Source organism: Malus domestica, chromosome 01 (assembly GCF_042453785.1).
Source record: "Malus domestica chromosome 01, GDT2T_hap1".
Classification (NCBI taxonomy): Eukaryota; Viridiplantae; Streptophyta; class Magnoliopsida; order Rosales; family Rosaceae; genus Malus; species Malus domestica.
In genome coordinates, this window is record NC_091661.1 from 24,703,273 (window position 1) to 24,728,811 (window position 25,539).

The 25,539-nt window shown below is 37.9% G+C and overlaps 3 protein-coding genes and 1 long non-coding RNA gene across 9 annotated transcripts; 2 read left to right on the forward strand and 2 right to left on the reverse strand.

The window, feature by feature from the left end:
* Positions 1 to 259: 259 nt before the first annotated feature.
* On the reverse strand, positions 260 to 2,205 carry LOC139194462 (uncharacterized). The gene is made up of 4 exons (XR_011579319.1): positions 1,971 to 2,205; positions 1,767 to 1,878; positions 1,134 to 1,200; positions 260 to 448 (listed from the first exon to the last, which is right to left on the reverse strand). It is a non-coding gene; the product is annotated as an uncharacterized lncRNA (long non-coding RNA).
* A 4,449-nt stretch (positions 2,206 to 6,654) lies between these two features.
* On the forward strand, positions 6,655 to 11,260 carry LOC114824446 (protein HESO1). Of its 2 annotated transcripts, none has more exons than XM_029101480.2 (9): positions 6,655 to 7,102; positions 7,626 to 7,773; positions 7,931 to 8,095; positions 8,416 to 8,594; positions 8,674 to 8,769; positions 9,060 to 9,129; positions 9,772 to 9,905; positions 10,071 to 10,184; positions 10,300 to 11,260. In XM_029101480.2, exons 2-9 carry the CDS (start codon positions 7,635 to 7,637, stop codon positions 10,909 to 10,911), a joined length of 1,509 nt encoding a protein of 502 aa, XP_028957313.1. In that variant the 5' UTR covers positions 6,655 to 7,102; positions 7,626 to 7,634; the 3' UTR covers positions 10,912 to 11,260. The 2 variants fall into 2 exon arrangements, with proteins under 2 accessions (XP_028957313.1, XP_028957319.1); XM_029101486.2 differs by having other exon boundaries at positions 6,744 to 7,102; positions 7,629 to 7,773.
* Positions 11,261 to 11,502: 242 nt separating this feature from the next.
* On the reverse strand, positions 11,503 to 16,237 carry LOC114824444 (probable methyltransferase PMT11). The gene is made up of 9 exons (XM_070819107.1): positions 15,275 to 16,237; positions 15,021 to 15,170; positions 14,647 to 14,917; positions 14,410 to 14,520; positions 13,653 to 13,812; positions 13,015 to 13,272; positions 12,800 to 12,922; positions 12,636 to 12,713; positions 11,503 to 12,073 (listed from the first exon to the last, which is right to left on the reverse strand). The coding sequence occupies exons 1-9, from the start codon at positions 15,899 to 15,901 to the stop codon at positions 11,866 to 11,868; spliced, it is 1,986 nt and encodes a 661-aa protein (XP_070675208.1). The 5' UTR covers positions 15,902 to 16,237; the 3' UTR covers positions 11,503 to 11,865.
* Positions 16,238 to 20,460: 4,223 nt separating this feature from the next.
* On the forward strand, positions 20,461 to 25,332 carry LOC114824449 (BTB/POZ and MATH domain-containing protein 3-like). Of its 5 annotated transcripts, none has more exons than XR_003772777.2 (5): positions 20,501 to 21,205; positions 22,205 to 22,553; positions 23,569 to 23,845; positions 24,005 to 24,151; positions 24,845 to 25,332. XR_003772777.2 is itself a non-coding variant. In XM_029101489.2 (4 exons), exons 1-4 carry the CDS (start codon positions 20,775 to 20,777, stop codon positions 25,066 to 25,068), a joined length of 1,281 nt encoding a protein of 426 aa, XP_028957322.1. In that variant the 5' UTR covers positions 20,461 to 20,774; the 3' UTR covers positions 25,069 to 25,332. The 5 variants fall into 5 exon arrangements, 3 of the variants coding, with proteins under 3 accessions (XP_028957322.1, XP_028957330.1, XP_028957325.1); XR_003772771.2 differs by having other exon boundaries at positions 20,526 to 21,205; positions 23,569 to 23,885; XM_029101489.2 differs by lacking the exon at positions 24,005 to 24,151 and having other exon boundaries at positions 20,461 to 21,205.
* The last annotated feature ends 207 nt before the right edge of the window (positions 25,333 to 25,539 follow it).

Sequence of the window (25,539 nt, forward strand, 5' to 3'; positions counted from 1 at the left end):
ATGATTAAATATGCCACTTAATATTATGGTTTAGTAGTATTCATCTTCACTTATAAGCGAGCGGTTTAGGTTCTATTATCGTCAAAGGTGAATTTGAATCATTATTGCTAGCAATTGTGAGACTTGGCTAACTCTGACACATTGCGACCTGGAAAGGTCGAAACATGCTGGGCATCACCGTGAGTTGACGTAACCATAACGATAAGTGATGCAAAAAGTGAATAAGATTAAAACTAATTAGAACTAAACAGTGAAAGAGTGTGTAATCGTGGGTTGAACCCACTATGATTATTCAGAGCGTAATAGACATTGAGACTACATAAGAGTAGTCAAAACAGCCAAAGTACACTTATTTCATAATAGTGATAAGTTCGTACGTCTAAAACAGAAGGAAATGTCAGAACTGCCGGGATTCCTCGTGTGCCACAAAGAGTACAGCTATCTAGGTCTTGTAGGGGCGAAAAACAAAGTTGAGTGGGTCAGCAAAACAATGCTTATAAGAAAACCTTTAACTTTGAAAATATTGACCCCTCGCCGTGAAACAAGTATGGTTTCCTTAAAACATACTACTCAGGTATATAAACAACAATTTGATAATATTATAGCAGTACTATAACCAGGAATATGCCAAGTAATGATGTATCAAATGCCACAGTAATAATCATGTGATAATCAAGTATAACTAAGTGCTCATCCATCTAAGCTGACACACAAGTTCGAACACATAGTTTTTGACACGAACAGGATTGGGTGTAATCAATATGTTATAATACTATGATCAAGTGAAGGCTGGTGCAGAAGCACGGTCACAAACAAGTCAGATTGCCTAATACAATCTACTCGACATGACTGGCACCTAACTTGGATCTAAGGTGAGCGAACGGTGCGATGTGCACATACATGTGAAGAACTGGCCCTGACCTTGGGGCGAGTACTAACACCAAGGTGCAGCAAGATGAGCATGTACACAAGTATGTATGAATATCATGACAGTAATATATCAGCTATATAGCAGCATTTATCAGCATATATATCACAATAACGATACTTGGCAATATAAGCGTAAAAGTGAAGTAAATACGCATTTATGGAAATTATAAATATGTATAGGTATAAAACAACTGCCCACTCACAAGTACGTTGCTGGGTCGTAGCCCCCGAGCCTATCTTGGTCTCGTAAATCCTCGGGATAAGTTTCCCCTATATGTGAAATAACTAAAACAACATTAATTAAAGCACATAACGGAAACCTAAATAAAACCCCCATAGTTTGCTCAAACCTAGGGTTTAAATATATGAAATTGATCTACTCGACGACACGAACACACACGTGTCGACCACATGCCAGCTGGAGGTCGGACGCGTCATCACGCGCTGCCCAAAGGGGGCTGCACAGATTTGTCATGCGTGCCCACGCGTTAGCGAGTACAGGTGTACTCTCCATCCTCATGATTTTCTGCAGTTTTGCAGAGTTTTGGGCCAACTTCCAGAGCTTCTAACAAGCTCGATTCTCAACCAAAAACACTTCTACAAAAGAAAAATTAAAGCTAGGAATATGATGTATCGATCCCAATTCACATAAAGTTCGAATATGGTCCATGTTATTCAAAAATTTGGCCTGAAAGTGGCCAAATGACCACGGTTGTAAATTTCCAGAAAACTGAAATTTTCTTCCTAACTTCTAGAGTTGATTTCTAACTCGATACTTAACTAAACTTGATTCAAAAGCCATTTTAAAGTTAAGAGTGTAGAGAACAAATTTATACCTAGTAGGATTCCAGTTGTGGTCGAGGTTGACTGGAAAAATGGGTTGAAAGTGACCAAATGGTCACAGTCCTTGACTGAAAAACGTGCAAGTTTTTCTTCTTCTCGAGTTTTCTGGGTAAAACCATACGTTCAAAACACAAACAAGAGATCAATACCAACCCATAGAATTGAAATGAAGGTTCTAAGGGTTTCTTGAGACTTACCTAAGCCATGAATGGCCTGAAAATCATTATATAGAACTTGCTGAGTCGAACCTTCCGAGTTGGTGAGTCAAAACCTGTCTACACCAGATTTCAAGGACATGGTTGTGATCGTGGGACTGAGATGAACACAATGGTGTAGTTGGTTTGTCACATTTGTGTGTTTTGATATGTTTTTGTGAAGGTTGCAGAGAGGAAGAGGGAGCTCGACGAGGGAGATAGAGAGAGAGGAGAGAGTTCTTCTTTCCTTTATTTTTTCCTTTTTCTGATTGGTGACAGAAATGAGGGAGAGCATGTGATGTGATTGGTTGCTAGAGTGTAGGGATAGATGAGATTGGTTGAGTAAATAATGGCGGGGATGCACGGGTAGGATAAAAAAGGAATTCAAATAATATGATTTTAGATTTCCTACAGTAAAAGGAAATCGAAATCTATCTGAAGTAGATATTTTTACACTTTAAAATCTATGCCGACTCGAACTAGCGTGTACAATTTAAATGCGGTAACGATAAATAAAAAGGAAAGTGATAAGAATAAATCCACGTCACTTGCCAATAAGGGCATAATCGTCAAATTACACACTCAGAGAGAAATTACATATAAAAATTAGGGACGGGTCGTCACAAACACCCTTACTCTCGTAATACATGTAATATTGTTTGTTAAGTAAAAACCTAATAATAAGGGAGTAGAGAAATTAAAAAATGAAAAAGTAAGGCCTGTAACCACTATTTCAAAGAACCAATAGGATTTGAGAATGCCTAATCTCCATGTCTTGCTTTTTCCCTACCCATCTTCTCAGCAAAAACCAAACGTTAAATGGTTTAATGAGAAGGGCATCTCTCCTTGTATATACCCCTTCAACCACACACAAACCAAATAATAATATTAAGGAATTACAATATAAAAAACAAAAGCTTTTATTTTTAGATTTTAGAAACTGTGCTTAATTTAATTTGAAACCAATAATTTTAAAAGTAAATTGTAGCTATGGTCCCTTAACTTTAACTTAATTGGAACAATGGTTCATCAACTAAAAATTCATTACCATTGGTCCCTCAACTCATCAAAACGTCCCTCAACTTTAATTCAACTGGAGAAATTATCCCTTAACTTTAACTCAATTGTAGCAATGATCATTTCAACATAACTTGTTTTTGATAAAAATTTTGACGTAGTTGATGAAAAAGACCATAGTTACACACTTTGATGAGTTGAGGGACCCTAATTATATAAATTGTTATTCCAACATAACTTATTTTGACAAAATTTTGACGAAATTAATGAAAAGAATTATAGCTACACATTTTGATAAATTGAGGGACCAATGGTAATGGATTTTTAGTTGATGGACTATTGCTCAAATTTGATTAAAGTTGAGGGACAATTGCTATAATTTACTCTAATTTAACTTTAGTTTGGACAAACTTCTTAAATTTGTGTCATGTTACTGAGTTAAATAATACAACTATGCATCACGTAGAAAAAACTAGATGATAATATTAAGTTAACTAACAATCCAAAAAAAATGAAAGAAGAAAACCTATTACTTTTGTGTATTATAAATGGTACTTATTTTAATTTGAAAATAGTAATTTTAACATTAGTTTAGACAATTTTTATGAGTTTGTGGAGTTTCTAAGAAATCCGAAGCCAGTGAGCTCCCAAAAGGTCTCGTGTTATAGGAGGTGAGCATGTACATACAAGGTACATCACCCCCTTTCCGTTGGTCAATATGGGGAGTTACAATGCATCATTAGAACAAACTAGATAATAGTATTAAGTCAAATAACAGTCTTAAAAAGTTACTTAGTATTACGGTCTAGTGGTATTCCTCTTCACTTGTAAGTGAGAGGTCTTGGGTTCGATTCTCGCCTAAGATGAATTTGAACCACATTATTGGTAGTTCATTGTGAGGCTTAGCCTATCCCTTTCCCTTTAGTGTAGATAATATCATTTGTTAAAAAAAAAGAAAGTCCAAAAGAAAAAAAAAATTGCATTAAATAATACAACCATGCATCATTTAGTCTAAAATACTGCTAAAAACATAGAAAAATTTGACAGTAATCGTCAGTGTATTCGTGCGCGACTCCGAAACGGAATCAATCGAGGTGGGATCAATGCATGCTGCAGTGGGCGATGAAACCCCATTTTTTGGAGCTGTGGCAACCTTTAATGGTGGAGTTGAGGTAGCTACTCGGACTCCCAGTTGAATAATCTCATAGACGGAGTAATTCAGTTTGCAAATAACTTATGAAGAACTAGATGCTCATTTTGTGGAAGAAAAAGGTATGAAGAAAAAACTTCGCTAACATCTGTTAGAGGCAAGAGGGCAAGCATTAACACAACAAAAATGTTGCTTTTTCGTGACTGAAAGTCACGAGTTCGAGTCATGAAAATAATTTCTTTACAAAGCAAATGTAATGTAGCATACGATAGACATTTCCCCTTGACCCTTGCAAAGCGGGAAGTTTTTTTTTTATTTTTGGAAACTAGCGGGAAGTTTTGTTGGCTTGAGATTGTCTTGTAATGTCCATTAGGGGCAGGAGCTGGAAAAAGAAAAATAGAGGGTTGGGTGTTAGGTTTTGGTTCCAGTCCATGGTTGTTTTTTTTGTTTTGTTTTGTTTTGTTTTTTTTTTGTAAACTTGGGTACCAGACCAGAGGGATGGGCAAAATACCCGCGGTTACCCGCTCATTTAAATTTCACGGTTATGGGTATAACCGTTTACCCGTGAAATTTAAATGGGGTGGTTATGTGTATTAACCAATGTTATAAACGGGTGACCGTTTATCCATTTATTTTATATATGTAATGTTGAATATTTTAAAAAATAAAATTTTATATATATGCGGATGTTTGACAGGGGATGGGAAGTTGTGTTATTAACCCAACAATCACATCTCTTCAAGTTGAATGTTGTATCTTTTGATTGTTGCCGAAAAGTCATGCGTCATGGTTAACAAGTGTAATCCTTCTCCTAACCATGTTCTCTATCGGACAAAACTTAAATCAATGCTATTGACTATGGTGCATGGTTTATATAGCTAATTATAATATAATGTAGCTCATACTACTTTATAAACGGGTATTAAACGGTAAATGGGTAAATGGGTTAAAAAGGGTAAATGGGTAAATGGGTTAAAAAGGGTAAATGGGTAAATGAGTATTAAACGGTTACAGTTAAATGAGTAAATGGGTTAAAAAGGGTAAATGGGTAAATGAGTATTAAACGGTTACAGTTAAATGAGTATGCTGTTATGGGTATGGTTAACCGTTTATAAACAGTTATGGGTATGGGTATAACCGCTTAGGCAATTACCCAAATGGTAAACGGTTATGCGGGTATGAGCATAAACGGTTATGGGTAAATAACCGTGGTTACCTGCTCGCCATAACCGTTGCCCATCCTTAGTACCAGTCCATGGGTTTTTAACATTTAGGTTTGTTGTATGTAATTTTTCGTCCCTTTCATTAAATTTTTGTTTTAATGCTTTTGGTTAAGAAAAGTCTATAGAAATTATTTTCATTAAAGCTCTTTTAAATATATTTGAAAATTAAAATTCAATGGGACAACAATACAAAAATTAATTTGTAGTAGATTTTGAAAAAATAGAAAATGTTGGATCAGAAATTTAAAAGTTTTTAAATCTTGATAGGCTGTCACATCCCGGCCCGGTCCACCACATCCCGAGCCTGTTCTACCACGGTAGCACGATATTATTCGCTTTGGACTTACTATTCCCTTATGGTTTTGTTTTTGAGAACTCACGAGCAACTTCTCAGTGGGTCACCCATCCTGGGAGTGCTCTAGCCTCCTTCTTGCTTAACTTCGGAGTTCCTACGGAACCCAAAGCCAGTGAGTTCCCAAAAGGCCTCGTGCTAGGTAGGGATGAGAATATACATTTAAAGATCACTCCCTTGGCCGATGTGGGATGTTACATAGGCAACTTCAATATTCATCCAAATGTTTTCAAATATATTAGGATTGTGATAAAAAAATTCAATGACGGAATGAAATTCTAATCCATCATGCACCCATAAATTCGGACTTGGATTGTCTGCCCTCCCCATCCCATACCCTTCCCATGCTTTCCTATTTTTGTGGTCACGGTTAAGCCATGTCAAGATTTTATATTTCCATTACATTTTGTCTTATTATTTCTATAAAAAAAATCAATATAAAATGTTGACGTAACTTAACCGTGACCACAAAATATAGGAGGGCATGGGATGGGAAGGGCAGACAATCCAAGTCCCATAAATTCATGGTAAACCAATTTAATTAGGAATTCTGGAATCCAAAATTAAATTCATGTAACTCTCGTTTGAGTTTGACCAAAAATTGATTTATCATGTCCCCACATAAAAAAACAAATAAATAAATGAGAATATTTTTTATAATCATTTTTTAAAATCCGCTTTGTGAATAGACATAATTTCAAATTTAAACTCATCCGACCGTAATATGTGGAGCCACTCGTAGTAGAGAAATTTTTTATTGTGATCGGAACACGAGTAGTATATCATGTGTTTTTACGTAAGTGATGAGAAATTTACTTTTTAACATACAAATCTATCATTTGTATAATGACATGTGATGTACCACCTAGTATATCGATCACAATGAAAAATCACTCCTCGTGGCGAGGAAAAATGCACTCAAATAAATTACCAAAAAGAAAAATTGAAGGGAAAATCCTTGTCAATTTCCGGGAGCTTTGGTTTTTTGACTCGGCATCTCATATATTTCCACGGTCAACTAAACCTATTTTCTCATCTTCCCACCGCTCCCAAACCCCCTCCATTAAGAACCCGCCACTCCACTCACCGGGTTCAAACCCAAAACCCATGACCCTGCGTTGACCCCTTTTCTTTCCCGCCATCCAATCAGAAAAGCCGCATCACAAAAGGGTAAACAAAACCCTTGTCGCTAAGCAAAGCAGTACACTTCTACTGTTAATCGCTCTGTGTATATATATGTGTGTATATATGTTTTGTTTGTACAAAGTTTTGTGCTTTCTGGAAGAACAGAAGGCAATGTAGGCGATCAGAGATCAGGAGTCTTCAAAACCCTACATAACATTGCAGTTAATTGCTTCTGTTGATTTTGACTGCTGGGTAATCGGTATTTAAGGTAAATTCTTTCAGTCTTTGATGTTTCCCATCAGTGAAAGTTTTGATCTTTGGATGTTTGTGCGTCTGGTAGAAGTGTTTTCAATTGTTTGGCTTTTTTTTTCTCTTGATACTGGGAGGAGGAGAATTGAATTCGGACCTCGGACGCTGGGTTGAATGCTCTTAACCAACTGGGTTACGATCCCCTTGCCAACTGTTTAACCTTTAAATTATTGATTTTTGGGGGTTTATTGCTTATTTTCCAATTGGGTTTATGCTTATTTATTATTTAGTGATTTGTATTGTATGTACTTTTAGTAGATTGCTTGGATACTCAGGGCTGTGTAGGTTTAGCAAATGTAGAGAGAAATTAGCAAACAGTTCTCAAAATTCAGATTATGTTGGTTTCCAGAAGGGTATTTACTATTTGTTTGATTGATTGAATCTTGCCGGGAATTTAGTATTCGGACCTTGTACTCCGCTTATGTTATTAGTGCTGGAAGCCATTTTGTTCTAGAGATTTGACATTCTCTTATGTGAAACAGTAGTGAATAATGAGTGCCCAAAGTGCATTGGATAACACCCTCAGGGAAATACTACATGTTGTCCAACCCTTGCCCAAGGATTGGACAGCACGGTCGCAAATCATTCATGAGTTACGAGAAGCCATTGAATCCATGGAATGTTTAAGAGGTGATATGTGTAACAGTTTCATGGTTCTACATTTCTACTGTTCGTCGTTGATTCACTATAAATGCTCATTCAGCCTACCTATTTTTAACGAGCTGCAGTTTGTAATGAGGAAAAGAATAACACAAATTTGGTTTTGACATAATTGGCATATTAACAGGTGCAACTGTGGAGCCATTTGGGTCATTTGTGTCTAATCTTTTCACAAGATGGGGGGACCTGGATGTTTCAATTGAGTTTACCAATGGTTCATTTGTTTCATCTAATGGAAAAAAGCAGAAACAGCGTTTACTGGGAGATGTTATGAATGCTTTGAGACAGAAAGGTAGGATTGTTGTTTTATCTTTATTAATTGTTTATATTTTTATTTTCAGGCCTCCTTACTTAAGCATATATCCTAATCATCTCTAGGAAACTTAATGCGTTAATTAAAAGAATATGTTGGCACAATTGAGAAATATTTCCTGGTAATGGCAACAAATTATGCATAGGGGTTGGTCTTGGACTGTCATTTATGTATAGGTTTCCTGAGTATGAAAAAGAAACAAGGAGTGTGTGTATATGTCCGTATATCTGTATTTGGGGAGTTTTGTTTGTTTAATTACAGCCTCTCCAATTTAATTTTGAACGAATATTCATATTCAGGTGGATGGAGGAAGTACCAATTGATACCCAATGCAAGAGTTCCCATTTTAAAGGTTGAAAGTCATATCCAAAATGTCTCCTGTGATATTTCAATCGATAATCTGAAATGTCAAGTGAAGTCCAAACTCTTGCTCTGGATCAGTGAGATGGATACACGCTTCCGCGACATGGTTTTACTGGTATAGTGATACTGCAGATTAGAATTCGCTTTCTAAAGGAGAAGTGTATGTATTTGACATAATCTTCTAGCTTTTGTAGGTAAAGGAATGGGCAAAAGCACACAAAATAAATAATCCAAGAGCCGGGACTTTCAATTCATACTCTCTCACGTTGCTTGTGCTATTCCATTTTCAGGTAATCTTAAATCCTCATTTCTGCCTTCTGGTGTTGATTTGAAAGTAATTTAAATTGTGAGGGATTATTTAGACTGTTTTCGCTGCACTTTAGTATATCTATGATGGTTGATATCAACCTAAATTGCTGGAGGTGGATTAGCAGCAAATTCTGTAATCTTTAAGATGGTTCAGTCTCTTGTCACTTCCATCATCTGTTATCAATATATATGATTAAGTTGTGTCTTGTGTGTAATATATGCTCCTAATTTTAGCTTATTATATTTCTCATTTGTAAATTTTCTTTTCCAGACATGTTCACCCGCAATTTTGCCACCTCTTAATGATATATATCCTGGAAATATCATTGATGATCTTAAAGGTACTTTTCATCTCTCAACCGGTGACCCCATTTTCTATATTAATTGGCCGCTCGTTGTTGGTGAAATTTGAATAGAAGTTGTTCTGATGGACGGTTGTGTGTACAATATGAGAGTAGTCTTCTCCCTTTGATGTCGTCGTTGAAGAAGTACTGGTTTGTTAGTTGAATTATTGTAGTTTCAGATTGCTCTTCTATGCAGCAAACTAAAACAACCAAAAGAAGTTCTTAGTTGTAGACAAACCAAATTATAATTTCAATCTTTTAATTGCTCTGTTCCTTAAGTTGCACTGACATAGTCCTTCTACTCAGAGTAGGGACGATTTGGGTAAGAATTAGAGCCAGTGTATGTTCTCTTATTAGTAAGTTTGCATATGCTTTAGATAATCCACTGCGGTGAGATTGTCGAGTTAACTCTTATCTTCTTTTTTCTAGTTATCTCTAGTGTATACTGTTAGTTCATACATTTTTTACAATATTGTACGAGAAGTATTATTGAGGGTCTTTTAAACCACGTTGATTTAGTGTTTTGTAGTATTTTAATAAGAATTTGTTTGAGCATACATAATGGTACCTAAAATGCGTCGGACAGAGAATTTGTAGATCTGATTAGAACAAATATCTTATTACTTATGCTATATGCAGGCTTGAGGGTTGATACAGAGAGACACATCGCAGAAACATGTGGTGCAAATATAGAAAGGATAAAAAGAGCATACAGCATGAGACCAAAAAACAGAAGTTCTTTGTCTGAGCTTTTAGTCTCATTCCTTGGGAAGGTATTTTCTACATTCACAAATAACTTGAATCGTAGTTTGTCGTGTTTTTAATAGAGATTGGTATGCTCAAGAATTCCACTCCTGAAGAATTTGCCTTACCCTTTCCTCTGGAACGTTTGGTTAGACATTTTTCAATTTGATGATGGTTATTTCATAAATTTGCAGTTTTCTGACATTAGTACGAGGGCTTCAGAGTTTGGAATTTGCACTTATACTGGACAATGGCACGCCATAGAAAGCAATACGAGATGGTTGCCGAAAACTTCTTATTCCCTATTTGTAAATCCATCCCTCTCTCTTTATCTTTTTTAGGACTTGATGATGGCCTTTTTGTTAATGATATTTATTGCTGTAACCACTGCTGATTTTGCCACTGGAATTGGTGCATGGATAGATTGAAGATCCTTTTGAGCAGCCAGAAAACATTGCCAGGGCTGTTAGGACCGGTGAACTGACAAGGATATCAGGAGCATTTGCGATGAGCCACCACAGACTTATCTCAACCAATCACAGTTCATTTTCTAACATGCCTGATCAGAGGTCTCTTCTTGCCACCCTAGTCCGACCACAAACTTTACATCTTATTGTAGGACCACCTGTTAGGAATCCGGTATACAATCCTGAGCACCGCCAACCAACTCAGCCACAATGGTTCAGGGCTGAGAGCTCACGTTGGCGAACACCAACCAGCAATAATGGCGCTCGAAAACCAACTCATCCTCAGGTGAACCAACTGGTGCCCTCACCTTCACCAGTGCAACCTCTTCTGGTGCCCATGCTAGTGCACTCACGCTCACAAGTGCAACCTCCTCGGGCGCACAAGCTAGTGTACTCACCCTCACAAGTGCAACCTCAATTGCAGACGACGGAGCCAAAATGGTCTGACAACAGGTCAACCACGGGGCCAAAACAGTATCGCAACGGGTCAACCACCAAAAAACCTCCTCCGCAAACACACCAAGATCGACCACAGCAAATGTGGAGACCAAGATCTGATACAAGCTGAATGTGTGATGTGAGTTTTTCCATTCAAACATGCGTTGCCTGGCTTTTGGTTGATAAGTAAGAAACATTTCAAGTATGCAAGTTGGATCGTCACGGCTGGTTCGATGCAACCTAGAATTCAAGTGAGAAACAAGTGATCGAGTCTTTGTTCTTTTGTTTTATCGACTGAAAGATTACGCTGGTCCGAAGATTCCCTCGGATTGGTTTAGGGTTCATCAGTCACTCTCCTGCACAAATGAAATGTGCATGATATGTGTGTATAAGAGAATATTGATGTTTGGTGTAGAGTATGACTTAAAGAAGCAAACGGGTTGCTTCTGCTCAATTTCTCTACCTACCATTTTCAGGGATGTTTGGACCCGAGAAATTACTTTTCCGCACCTATTTCAGCACACCCTTATTTATTTATACGTCTATTGATTTTCGTTAGACATAAACAAATGCGCGTGTGAAAATCACTTCCAGACGGACCCTTTTTTTTCTTTGCTGTCACCCTTTCACTATCTAAAGAGCTTCACTGAATGAGTTTCTTTCATCTCTGTAAAGATGTCAATTAGAAATGAATTTTAAAAATCATGATAAAATCATAATCTAAAAATTGAAGTTCTTGTATATTGATACGACCAACATTTACAACATGCATAAAAAAATTGAAATTCTTGAATACATAAATCATAATCTAAACTCACGACTATGACGATTCTGTGTGTCAAGTACCAACTCCAATCCTCATTATCCGCCCCGGACGGAGTTTTGATCTGAGGTTGCCCTACCCAATCTCTGCTACTCCAATCTACAACACAATCAAAAGAATTCTATCAATCTCTCTCATTACACTTGCACCGAGTCTGTCCGATCCATTGCATCGTCAAATGATGGTTTTAGACAATCTGGTTTGCTCGTTTACCCCTCCAGAAAATTAGTAAGATACAATCTGGTATCATGTCCCAATGCTTCAACTATGCAAGAGGCGTTTTTCGCCAATAAAGAGTCTATAACTTGCATGAGGCCCCTCAGATGTGTCTCGTAAATTGACGCGCCAGCCCATGGCTTTTCCGATTGCTTGAAGTTCATTCATGACAGAAATTGAGTCACGGATGTATGCACGACCACCAGGTCTTAGCATCCGGTCCATCTCAAGCATGATTGTGGAGATATCACATCTGTTATAAATGTATGAATCAAATCAGGCTTTACAGAAAGAACAAAAAAGGTGTAAAACCGCCACTTTACCCCCAATGCATCTCACTCCCACCCCCAAGAACAAACATCAAATTAATGGAATGAAAACTTTAAATCAAACAATCAAGCATCATCATGGTGTTAAAACTCAACCTCAAGCCAATGGAACAAAAAGAAAGAATGTATGTAGGATGATCCCGACAAACCAAATGTAATTCTGCATTTCATTTCTTTTCCGGTCATGATTAACTATTACTGAACAAGAGAGAGCCTTTCCATTTTCCCAACCTTTATATTAACAACTTATCAGAAGTTAAATCCAACACTGTTCTAGAGTACTTTGTTTCAAATTAATCATAACTACTAATATTTTGAATATTGGTTCTCGGTAAAATGTAACTCCCCTAATTAAGCAAATATTCTTGTGCGGTATCATCTAAAGCACACAAGGACAAGATAGTGATGGGAAATATATAAAACTCATTAAATAATGAAAATTTTCAGATTGGAGGGTAAGAGAAAGAAGAGAAGGGGAGAGATCACCTTTTTTTCTCAATAGAGAAAAGGCTGGCTGCATGCAATAAATCGTATGTCCGTGGGTATGTATCAAATGGTTCACACCTGATACATATAATGCTAATGAATAACTTTTAAACCAACTGAACTTATTATAAGCAGAAAACAAAGAAAAACAGTTGGTAATGTACCAGTCATGCATTACTCCAATGAGTCCACGGTCATATATAACAGGTAATGTGTTGGGGCCGCTAACAGGAACCACATTCATAACCCAGCAATTTAAATCATGTTCAATTAGTGCAGCTGCAAATCTGCCCACCAATTAAGAGACCAGAAGCAATGAGAAAAATTTAGCAAAAAAATAGAAACGGAAGACCAGTAGAGCACAAGATAAATACATTACCCTCCAAAGCCAGCTCTCATGTCCATTACGTTTCTTAATCTAAACTTCTTCCATTTTAAACCACGAACATAACCTCCAACTAACTCATGGCAATATCTGGATTCTGCTTTAAATAGCTCCTTTCTGGATATAAAGGCATCAATTTGTATGCTCTGAAGCCTATCAGGGGGAGTTTGCAAACGGTCCGGCCATGCTGTGACATTTGTTCCATAGCCATTTTCAGGAAGTCTTGTGATGCATGCCTTCAGATCAACATACCTGCCTCATAATACAATAAATACCGTAACCTTATAGAACAAGAGGCAAGTCCTCTACGTGCACATGAAAGCTCTTTTGAAATAAAACAATACAATTATCCGCAGAAATAAACTTAAACTATGAAACTAGACCTCAAAGAAATGGTATTTCATTCAGAACTAAAAACAAAATATAAAAGGGAGTCCAACATTTTCAAAGAGTTCTTTACAGGTTTATTCCAATTTTATCTCCAATTAAAAGTATGTATGGCTTTAATGCAAAGGAAGGTGGTAGGAGGGAAAACAGTTGGTATGCATTTAATTAATATCTGAGTTTGATGAACAACCTATCTTACTTCAGAAAATTATCAAACATTGTTAAGAGAGGAATCACGGACATACCAAACTTTGTCTGGGTCATCACTTGGATCACATAATGGAGGTTTGGTTCCTTCATCCCGATTTAGATAGCAGCTGTTGTTAACCGGCTTTTTCCATATTGCAACATAGCCCTGCTTTGACACCAATTCCCAGCAAAGCCGCGTGGTGAGGTTAAGCATCTCTGGAAAAGGAAAAAAAGAAAAAAGATTTTATTTTTCCCAGGCCCAGACATGATTGCTAAACCAACATAGAGGATATACTCTTGTCGGGTCATGGACCAAAAATTAGGTTGCTTCTATTAAACCAGTGATGTTATCAAACAAGAAGTTAGTACACAAGGTTTAATTGTTTCCCAGGTCCAAATATGATTACTAAACCCTTGTGCCCACTTCTCTTCTCGATCCTTCCACATTCTTGAAACTGGGGACAGAGTCATATATTATGCCTAAAGGACAGCTAGACTGGAAATTTTCGTGTGCACCAAACAGCATTGTTTAACGAAGATGGTGCTTTGCTGCAGTGGCGGAAAGCAATCGTGTGCACCAAACAGCATTGTTGTTGTTGTACAGTCAAACAGAAATGATAGGTTATAGTTTTTTGTGGGATAGAGAATTGATTAAGTGGAGGCACAAAATGTTGTTTTGCTCTCGATTCATCTGGGTCAGGAAATGCTAATACAAAAACTGCAGAACTTTCAAACACTAACCAGCAATCAATACACTAAAAAGTTTCACCAAACACTAAAAAGTTTCACCAAACAAATCTTTCGCAGTAATACCTTGCCACTGCTCCTCTAGAACTTCTTCATGCTTATAAACTGGCTGTGCTGCCCAAGCAAAGTATCCTCCTGCCCTGAGCATCCTATTAACCTCAAGCAACAATATGCCATCTTCAAAACAAAGAAGTGAACGAGGTAAAGAAAACACAATCAGAAGATATCCCCCTACCTAAGTGACCATCATGTAACTAAGGCAGTTCACTGGAAAATAAAAAGTTAAATATAAGTTTTGCATACCATCACGAGTCCAGTTAATCCTACATCGTGAGCAATGTATCAGGTCAAATGCCTGACTTGGGTACAATAAACGGTGAGTTGCAAATGCTGCTACCATTGCAGGCACACCGCGCTCAAGAGCAAATTGAATCTGGTTCTCATGGACGTCTTTAGGTGCAACTGACATAGTAAGGACATCTCGCGACAGCAGATACGCACCAAAACTCGCAACACCACATCCGACATCCAAAACAACTCGGACATGCTGACCGAAGGTGATGTCTGGGACCGCCTGCACGATTTATACTATGATCATCAGAAAAAACAAGATATAACAGTAATCGAAAGCTCAAATTACACATTTCCCAATCACGTCGAAATTAAACAGTATTAACCTTAGAAATATCAGTCAAGTAACCATCTGCTCCATGTATAAACTGTGTACCACCTCCCGGAAACTTAAACTTGTTCTTCTGTCTGATAATCCAATTCTGACCCCCTTTATCTTCCACTAATTTTGTATGAGGTACGTTGAAGAACCAAACCTGCAATGAAGTGACATTTTCATTAACAAAGTTCGAAAAGATTAATGCTTTAATCTCAAAAACAAACACATACATAATAAAAACTTTAAAATCTCCGAAATTACCTCATCCCGGCTTTTAGGCCATGGAATTGGGCTCTTGTAGCTCTTGGGCGCCGGAACCAAGCAATTCAAACCCCGACCAGCCTCCGGGCAATGCCGCTCAAACCGCTCGCCTTTCGCCGTGGATTTCAGCCTCTTAACCACCTCCACATTATCCAAACAAGGTATGTACTCGCTCATACTCTTCGGGCAGAGCTCGAACCTCTCCACACTCACCCGACCCGACCCGCTCCCCTCACTCTCCGCCACAGTCCCGTTCTGGCCGCCCCAATTCTCCACCACCTCATCGGGATCGAAATCCCCGACCTCGAAATCGTCAGACATGGTGCCATTCTCGTCGACGATCCCGAACCTCTGGACCACATCGGGCGGCGGCGGAGACGGAAGCAACGGGGGTGGAGCTAGGGTTTCGTTTATGAGGGCGGAGAGATTGAAAGGCTTGTCTAGGTTGGGCGAGACGGAGACGGCGGAGGGTGCTCGGCTCGTGGTGGTGGTGAAGAAGAGTAGCTGCTGGGACCCATCGGACCAGTGCTTCCCGAAGTAGAAGAAGGTGACTGCCATCATCACAATTCCGCAAACTTTCAGGATCAACGGGATTCGCAGCCAATCGCCATTGCCCAAAATTGTCATGATTTAATTTTTGGGATAATTAGTTTAATTCGATTGGGCGGAATCGGAAGCGAAGAACGCCGTCGAAGCGAAACGAGACGCTGCGTTTTGGTGGGTTGAGGAATCGGAATTGGGGTGGTCTGAGAGTGAGAGTAGCGAGGATCTGAAGGTTGAGTGTCGGTGCGGTGTGGCCGAGGAAGAAGACGGACACTGTTTGACTGCTTGCCATTGTCACCGTCACCGACGGAGGTGTAAAATTATTTTGTGGAGGGAGTGTGAGATGGTGACACGTGTGCATTTGGAAGGAGGAAAAAAAGGATTTGGATCCTCTCCTAAGCTAATGGAGAGGATCCTCCTGACCAGTTATCATGGGCCGTTTGATTGTTATCCAACGGCTACAAACAGGAGGTCCCTTTAAAGTTATAATAATTATAGCCGTTGGATTTTTATCCAACGGCTCATGATAACTGGTTAGGAGGATCCTCTCCATTAGCTCATGAGAGGATCCAAATCCGGAAAAAAATCCAAACAAACTGTAAAAACAGATTAGTTTGCACTTTTTATGTTAATCATCTTCCTAATGTTAAATAAGCAAGGTGATGAACGCTAGGGCTGGCATTTTAAACCCGATCCGACCCAACCCGACCCGTTAAAACTAATATTTGGGTAAGTGCTTAACGGATTGGGTTGTTAACGGGTCATTTTGGGTCAACCAACGAAACTCGTTAGCACCCGTTAAGAAGGACTTTTGTGTAATTTCATAGTTGGAATAGAAAACCTAGCTCTTTCTGTTCTTTCACGTTCGAAACCGACTGAGTGGTTGCCATTCTCTCCCTCATCTTCATCCTCAAAGTTGGTTGTCGTTCACTAAGTTCTGCCACCCTCTCTTTGATAAGTTCTGATTCCCTTTCACCTCTTCTTTCATGGTGCTTTCTGTGTGTGATTGTGCTTTTGTTCTCTTCCTTCGCAAGTTAGATAGAGAGAGATCTTCCCACTTCTTCATCCCATCACACACTCGATTCATACACACACAGATACATACGTTATTCTTCTATCATGGGTTTGATGGCGATTGAGGAGGAGAAGCAGGCGGTGGCCAAGCCCTTTGACGAATTGGGTTCTGATTATTCTGCAACCTATAGTTTCTTTTGCCTTTTGCCTTTTATGGGTCCTTTGTTGTTCACAAAATCAAGAATTGGTGGAGATAGATAGGGAATTTAAGAGAGAGATGCTCTTCTTGTTACTGATAAATTAGAAAGTGAATGATTGATTTTAATGCCATGGCTTTTCAGTTAATTGTATTTAAATGTATATGCGAAGGAGTTTTCTCACTTTAGATCATTGTGAACCCGACTCGTGATTAAACAGTAGTCCTACAAGTCTATCGTCTCTGCATGGATACTTGATTAATAAAGACAGGAATAGAGGAGGAGTAGTTGCTTTACCTGTTTATCCAAATGATGTAGTTCTTTGATCACCTTGTAGAAATTTTGTACTTATAATCTCATTTCTCCTTGTAGGTTTATATATATGAATAAAACCAAGTTTGTAGGTAATTAATGTTGAATTCATATTACTTCTTTCATTCATGTATCTAAAAAAGGCCTAGATTTAATTGAAAAGGTGTAAAAGAAACCGTAGGCTGCAGAAGTGTTAGTGCTATATTTCTGTGAAGTCAATCATTAATTCACTCTAGCCTGAGAGGTGTTCGTGCACGGGTCTTCCTTACTTTTTAACCCATTTTCTCATACTTATTGTTATTTATCGTCGGTGTTTGTGAGTGCATCAAATATACAAAGTGTTCAAAAGGGAGAAAAAATAAGTGTTTTGCTTGCGTTGCACAAGTAGGGTTGGCAGGTAGTAAAAGTGGGTTGAGACAAGATGTGCCTACTAGATGGAATTCAACATATACAATGTTGGATAGTGCTATTTTCTATCATCGTGCTTTTCTCAATTTGACACTTGTTGATTCTAATTTTAGTTCATGTCCTTCATTGGAAGAGTGGGATAAAATAGAGAAGATTTCCAATTTCCTGGGGTATTTTTATGAAGTTACTTGCTTATTTTCCAGAACAAATTACCTTACATCAAATTTGTTTTTCCCAAAAGTGTTCAAAGTCCATTATTGTATTCAAGATGCCATGAAAGATTGTGATGATTTCATGAGACGGATGGGGAATTATATGAATTTGAAGTTTGAAAAATATTGGTCAGAGTATAGTTTGATCCTTGCCGTTGCAGTGATTCTTGATCCTCGCTATAAATTGGAATTTGTAGAGTGGGGTTATAACAAGCTTTATGGTAAGGATTCCAGAGAGTTGAAGGATGTTAGTGGCACATTGTTTTCACTCTATGGTCGTTACATAGACAAGTTCTCTCATCTTCTTGTATCCAACTTAGTCAATCAAACTCCTACTCAAATAAAAGTTGGAGACAAACTTTTTGAGGTAGTATTTATATTTGTTATTCCTGTTTTTATACTTTTTATATGCATCTTTATATTGTTCGTTGACGTCATTGTTTCTATTTTGTTTTTATATGTAGGAATTTGATAATATTTACCTAGATGGGTCAACTTCAAATTAAAAAACTAAATTACATCTATATCTTGAAGAAAAGAGACTTGATAGAAAACAAGAGTTGGATATTCTTTCATGGTGGAAACTGGAGCAATTTCGTTATCTTGTACTTTCTCGTATGGCTTCTGATGTGTTAACAATTCCCATCTCAACTGTTGCCTCATAATCAGCATTTAGTATTAATGGTAGGGTGCTTGATCAATATCGAAGTTCTTTGTTGCATGAAACTGTTCAAGCCTTGCTATGTACTAGAGTCTGGCTTTTTGGCAAAGGAGGTAAATTTTATATTACTTTGTATTTTTTTTCTTACATAATAGATTATAATCGTTTTCCTTTTTTAACTTTTATGTTTAGCTTCAGAGAAAGAGGGAGCTGACTTGGAAGAACTCATTGAATAAATTTTTGACATGAGCCTTAACGAAAACTCAGGACAATGCTCTAATAGTATTAGTCTTGATTAAGCATGGTATGTATTTTCACTTGTTCTTTTAAAGATATTTTATGTGATGTTTAATAATTAGGATGGATTGTGCAAGAGTAATGTCTGATTTTGTATACTTGCTCATTGCTCTTGATTTTGTGGGTGTGTTGTAGATTTTTGGGTGTTCGATATGCAAATTCTTTCTTGAAGTAGCGATGTAATTGGGTAGTACATCTTGGTGATGTTGAATACGGCATTGCCCCTTGACGTATAACTATGCTTCACATTTTGTAAAACCCTTATGGAGTTCTATTAATTAGTTGATTTGGAAGATTGTAGTATGATATATATATATATATATATATATATATATATATATATATATAAAATACATCTTGGTGATGTATATACCTCAATTATGAGACCCAAAGTCACAAATCTTAAGGTCACAATTTGCATTGAGAAGTAGGTTACTCGATTTTAGGTCGCGGTGCAAAACATTTGCAGAGTATGTACTTCAATCCCCGCATATATATATATATATATATATATAATGTTTGTAATTTTAGGTAAAAGATGTGTAATTTGTATTGGAATGTAAAATGTTAAAGAAAAAACAAAAAAAAATTGTTAACGGGTGACTTATTAGGCTTAACGGGTTGGGTTTGGGTCATTCGTTAGCTTAACGGATTCGGTTCGGGTGACCTGTTAAATTAACGGATCGGGTTGAACCCGACCCAAACCCAATAAACCCGACCCGTTTACAGGTCTAATGAACGCCACCTTCACTTAATGACGGTGAGAAAAAAAAAATCCCAAATAAATAAACAAATTTAAGATTTTGAGCAAATAAATAATCATCTAAATATCCATCACGTTGAATAAATGTTAAGGGGACTATCTAAAAGTATGACCCTCGTTAGATTATTTGCCACCTTATATTTTTTGCATAATGTTATATAATGTTGGCATGAGAATCATTAAACTATGAGATGATAGAGAGTTCATAGAATGTCTCACGTTGAGATAGTTCCCTTGATATTCCTCATGTTTCGAATGCAATGTACTTAATTTTTAATTTTGTGTGTGTTGTTCCAACTCTTGACATCCAGTCCTTTGAAACTGATCCACTTCCATTTCTACTTTACGTAAGCGAGTTCAGACTTTTTCCAACTAGTCTAGGGCCCTCTCGGGTAGCCGTTAGATTTGACGACAATCTGCTAGTTATATCGCGAATCTTTTAAATAAACCTTTTAAATAATTAGAAGGCCTAGTATTTTGTGATGTGTGATTTGTTCGAGTCCAAATAACATGCATATGAAATGAAATTTTGATTCTTTATTCGTAAATCAAAGCTCAAAAAGATGGTTGTCCATAAAGTCTCTTCCGTTGAATTCACCTCTCTCGCGCCCAATCCTAAACTAGAACATGAACGAATCTTTCAATTGCACACATGTTGGTTCGTAGCATTATTTGTGTCCATGATACACGTGATTAGTGAAGATAATTGGCGCTAATTTCGTGTAATTATGTTGCTAATTAACCAAATTAATACACACTACTTTCAATCTATCTTCTTCAAGTCTATTCCGACACGTCAACCGAACCGAAAGATCTATAAATTCGAATCGAGCCCCAACCCATTTGGCCCGTCAGATGGTAAAACGACCCGCCTAACCCCAGAAACGACGCCACCAACTTCCCCCTTAGTCTTCTCGAATCTTCGTCTCTTCCGGCGTCGCATCGTTTCTCCTCCCAATTCGCCCCCCAAAACCCAAAATTAGGGTTTTCCTTACCCAATTCTTCCTCCCAATTCGCCCAATTTACATGCTATGCCAAGGCCGCGCCATGTCCGATCGGACTTGTAGGGTTTCAGCTCGGACCGGGCTGTCCGATGCCGCCGATTCGCAAACATTCTAGAGGAGCGAAATCGGGTGAATCCATGGGGAATTCGAAGCCTGGGTCCGACCAAGAGTCGTGCTCGAGATCGATCAGCGAGACCGTGAACGGGTCGCACCGGTTCACGATAAAGGGGTATTCGTTGGCCAAAGGTATGGGCGCTGGGAAGTACCTGATGAGCGATACGTTCGCAGTGGGCGGATACGATTGGGCAATTTACTTTTACCCCGACGGTAAAAACCCGGAGGATAGCAACGCCTACGTCTCGGTTTTCATTGCTTTGGTTAGTGAGGGTACGGATGTGAGGGCTTTGTTCGAGCTGACGTTGGTGGACCAGACGGATAGTGGGAAGGACAAGGTGCACAGTCACTTTGATCGCGCGCTCGAGGGCGGACCGTACACGCTGAAGTACAGAGGCAGTATGTGGTATGTGTTTTAATGGGTTAATTGGCGGGTTTTTGTGCCGTAAAGTTTTGATTTTTATGATAAAATTGAGTGCATTCCTGTTGAATTGTGGGTTAGGGATAGGTTTTAATGTGTTTTATATGAAAGAATGGTAATTTAGCAGCTTGGTGATCAATTGGGTAATTTGGATTTGAAGGTGACTGGTATGGTGTTGAATTGGGGAATGTAAAGATGAATATTGTGTTTTTTCAGTGGGTCTGTATGTGATTACGCTAGATAAGCATGCTTCTTGTTATATTGGGGGCTTTTCGCTTAAGTGGTAGAGAGCTCTGCAGCATAGGTGTCCAGTCCTTAGGCTTGCTTTGAATAAATGAGAGAGTTAAAAATTAAAATGCATAAAACTGTAGGAAAAAACTTCAATGGATACTAATTTTGTTAGGTATATCATTGTTTAGACTGATGTATGAATTTGTATGTTCATCCAAATCTTAAAATGAATCATTCTACTTCGGTTTTCTTTTCACATTGTTATTAGTAAAACTTTGAATTGTACATTTATTTAATAAATCACTTGGAAAATCAACACATCTAAAGAACACAGGCTGATTTAGATTGGGATTTTTTTTCTCCGTAGAAAATGTAAAACAGAACCAGAGATTGAATTCAGGGGTCTGATTGAGACCCGAGACACACCACTTTAGAAATGTTATTTATAGATAAATTATTTTGTTCGATGATTATTATTCAGATTAAACATTATATTTTGGAAAAACCTAACATTTCATTATCTGTGTCTACACTATTGTTTAACAGAAGACTACTTGTCAACTGTTTTTGCAAAGTTCTAATTTGAGAAGTTCATCATTTATCGTTTATCAGACTGTCTATAGATTCCTTGCAGTTTCTGTAACCTATTTTCCAATTTTGGTTCAGCTTACTAATTTGCGAATATTGGGAGTTTATGTTCAGGTAGGAACCCTCTGCAAGTTTCCGTAATTAGATTTACTCTTGTCATTTCAGGGGTTACAAGAAATTCTTCAGAAGATCACTCCTAGAAACTTCTGAGTTCCTTAAGGATGATTGCCTTGTATTGAACTGCACTGTTGGAGTTGTAAGAACTCGCCTTGAGCAACCAAAACAATTTACAATCACTGTTCCATCATCAGACATGGGACGAGACCTGAAGGACTTTCTAGATTCTGAAGCTGGTTGTGACATAGTTTTTCAGGTTGGTGATGAACAGTTTAAAGCTCACAAGTTGATACTTGCTGCTAGGTCTCGTGTATTTAGAGCGCAGTTTTATGGACTTGTCGGGGATTGTAACGTACATAAAGTAGTTGTGGAGGATGTTGAGCCCTTCATCTTTAAGGTAATGCTTCATGATCTTGTTGCTTCCACTTGTTACCATCTGAAACTAATAGAAAACGATTCTAGTGCATGATATGTGCGTTAACATTTGTGCACTTCTATGTCTCTCCATAATTGACATTCACCTTTTACTCTGTTATTAGTAGTCAAAAGTTTCTTCTTGAATTCAGTTATCAAATGAACAAATAAGAAATCTTGGGATGATGAAAAAGTGTGGCAGATGCTAGTTTTATTTTGTAGATTGGTAGCTATCAAGACCAAGTAATAATGATAATAATTACAAGTTCTCATATAATGTATAGAGTTGTTAAATTCACGTAAATATAATCACTTATTTATAGGTTAAAAAGATTATCTGGGAAAGTGATCTATGTTTCTTTCATGTTCCCTTTAGCACTTAAACTACAGTGCATGTCGGGGTCTGCTTTTTTGGCAGTATAATTATTACAGGAAGCCCCTAATATGAATTAGGAGTCATCTTAAGGTTTGAGTTTACTACTGTTGATGTTTGAGCGACGACAGACATAATCAAATGTGATAAATCAAAAGGAGATGACGGCTTGTCTGTATTCAGATTCAACAAGTAATTAAGGGTACATGTGGAAGTTGATTGCTTAGAACTGAGCTCTAATAAGTGAAAATTTGAGCCAGTTTGAGCTTGTTTCAGTAACGTGTAACTGTGAATATTACACCGGTCCATTTGTCTTTGTTTCATTAGTTGAGATTTAGACTAGAAGTTCGACTCCAATATTCACAATGATTCCTGGCAGATGATGCTTTTTTACCGTAGTGGCGGAAAGCAATGATGCCTATGCACCTTGGTGCGGGTCCGATCCTACCCATCCCCATCCCCGTACTAACAATTTAACCCACTAATGCAATCATGTGTAAAAAAAAAAAAAAAAAAAAACGACCTTTCCTGATAAGTTTTATCCGTATGGTTTTATTTATGTATGCTCTTATTTTGAACACGTTGAATGAATTTAATAGAGATCTTGTCCTTTTTTTATTTCCAGGCAATGCTTCTCTTTATTTACACAGACAAATTTCCTGATATACATGAAGTTATGGGCTCATCACCTTTGTGCACATTCACTGTCATGGTGCAGCATCTGTTGGCAGCTGCAGACCTGTATAATCTAGATCGACTGAAATTGTTGTGTGAATCAAAGTTGTGTAAAGAAATCACTACTGAAACAGTGGCGACTACACTTGCTCTTGCCGAACAGCATCAATGTCGACAGCTCAAGGATGTCTGTCTTAAATTTGCAGCAAATCCGTCAAACTTGGGAGGTGGGTGTTACCCATAGATTCTGATGCTGCAAGGTTTCAGGTTATATCAGTTTTGAATTTTCTGTTTCTTAGTAGTCTCAAGTATCCTTGATGCAGTACCATGCATGCCTGCCTCATCATACATGTTGCAGATGTCCTTATCATTCTCTATGGTTTCAGGATGTCAATAAGGATGTTCCCTTAAAATTTATGATAATTCCATTTGGGACGGTGGGACCTCTGGTCAGCCTTTCCGTCTGGGTCCTCTGGTCAGCCTATGGTGACAACTTGATATCTGGCTGATCGAGGGGCAGCATTCTGAGAATGGTATAGTAGGATTTCTATTTTGGCTGATTGTATATAGGTTCTTCCCCTATACGTTCTTTCTCCATTAAGTTAAAGAAAGGAAAGAATTACAAGGAATTTCACTGTTTCTCTCTCTAATGGTAGAAGAGTGATTCAAAGAGTTGGACCTGCATGAGATTGTCACAATTTGCCATAATTTAGACCCTGGAAACTGGTTTTTAAGTTTCAACCAGAAGTGCTGTTCATCGGTCTTAACAAGGCACAGACCTTTCTCCCCACCCACCTTTTACCATATTCATTTATATAAATATCGAATACAGTTATTTTGTTCTTAGTTTTTAGGAATTAAACGATGAATTCCATATCGGTTGGTTAATGATTGAATGACCATTTTGAATTATCTGAAACATGAGTTCCCATAATGCCATTAGTGTATTGATTCAAGTTTAACCATAGTTCCTTATCCTCATGAGGTTGAATGGCATGGTGTTCTGCTGAAAATATTGATTGACATTATCTACCTGTGAACATATCCTAATTTTCACGCGTTCTTTCTCAAAGCTTGTATTTTGCACATCCGTCCGGCTGCAACAATTACTCTCATCCTTTCATAGAGGAATTATTTTTTATTTGCTTTGCATGCAACTGTTTTCATTTCGTAGTTTATGTTGTAAAACTGAATATTGGACTCATGAATCCTCATGTGTTTTGCAGCCGTAATGCAATCAGATGGGTACAAGCATCTCGAAGAGAGCTGCCCATCAATGTTGGTAGAGCTGCTGGAGACATTTGCATCGGTAGATGACAATTCTAGTCTTCTGTCAAGCCGGAAGAGGAGTGGTAGCAGCATATACGGGCTAGATTTGCCAGCAGATGGGGGTGGGACCGTAGCAGAATCAGCAAATCCCAATGGCAGGCGCGTGAGGCGGCGGTATTAGTGTATGTAGTTTCCTTTAGGTGCCACAAGCCTGAAAGGAGTGGTAGTCATGAATGGCGATCGTGTATTTGTCACGTATCGCCTCTCATTGTGTTAGGCACTCCTTGTATAAAGGTTAATTGTAATTTCTTATCAGAATATCAGGTCCTGTGGCCGGCACTGTTGTTGGATGTGAAACTGAAATTTGTATGGTTACGTTGTGCGTTATGTAGGATTTGTAGGTAGACTCTCCTTTTCAATGGAATGTGAAATTTATTAGAGAAAAGCATAGTGTCTGAGTGTCGAAATTTACTTATTCAGTTTTTGCTTATAATTTGTTGAAGTAACGAACAACTCCGCGATCCTTTGGTGATACGGAGATTGCTGCCCCGCGGTTGATGATCTTCGGTTGTTTTTTAAGGAGAACATTTTTGAGATGAACGGTTAAAATTCTGTGATGTTGCGCACACGGTTTTGATACCAACAATGATGA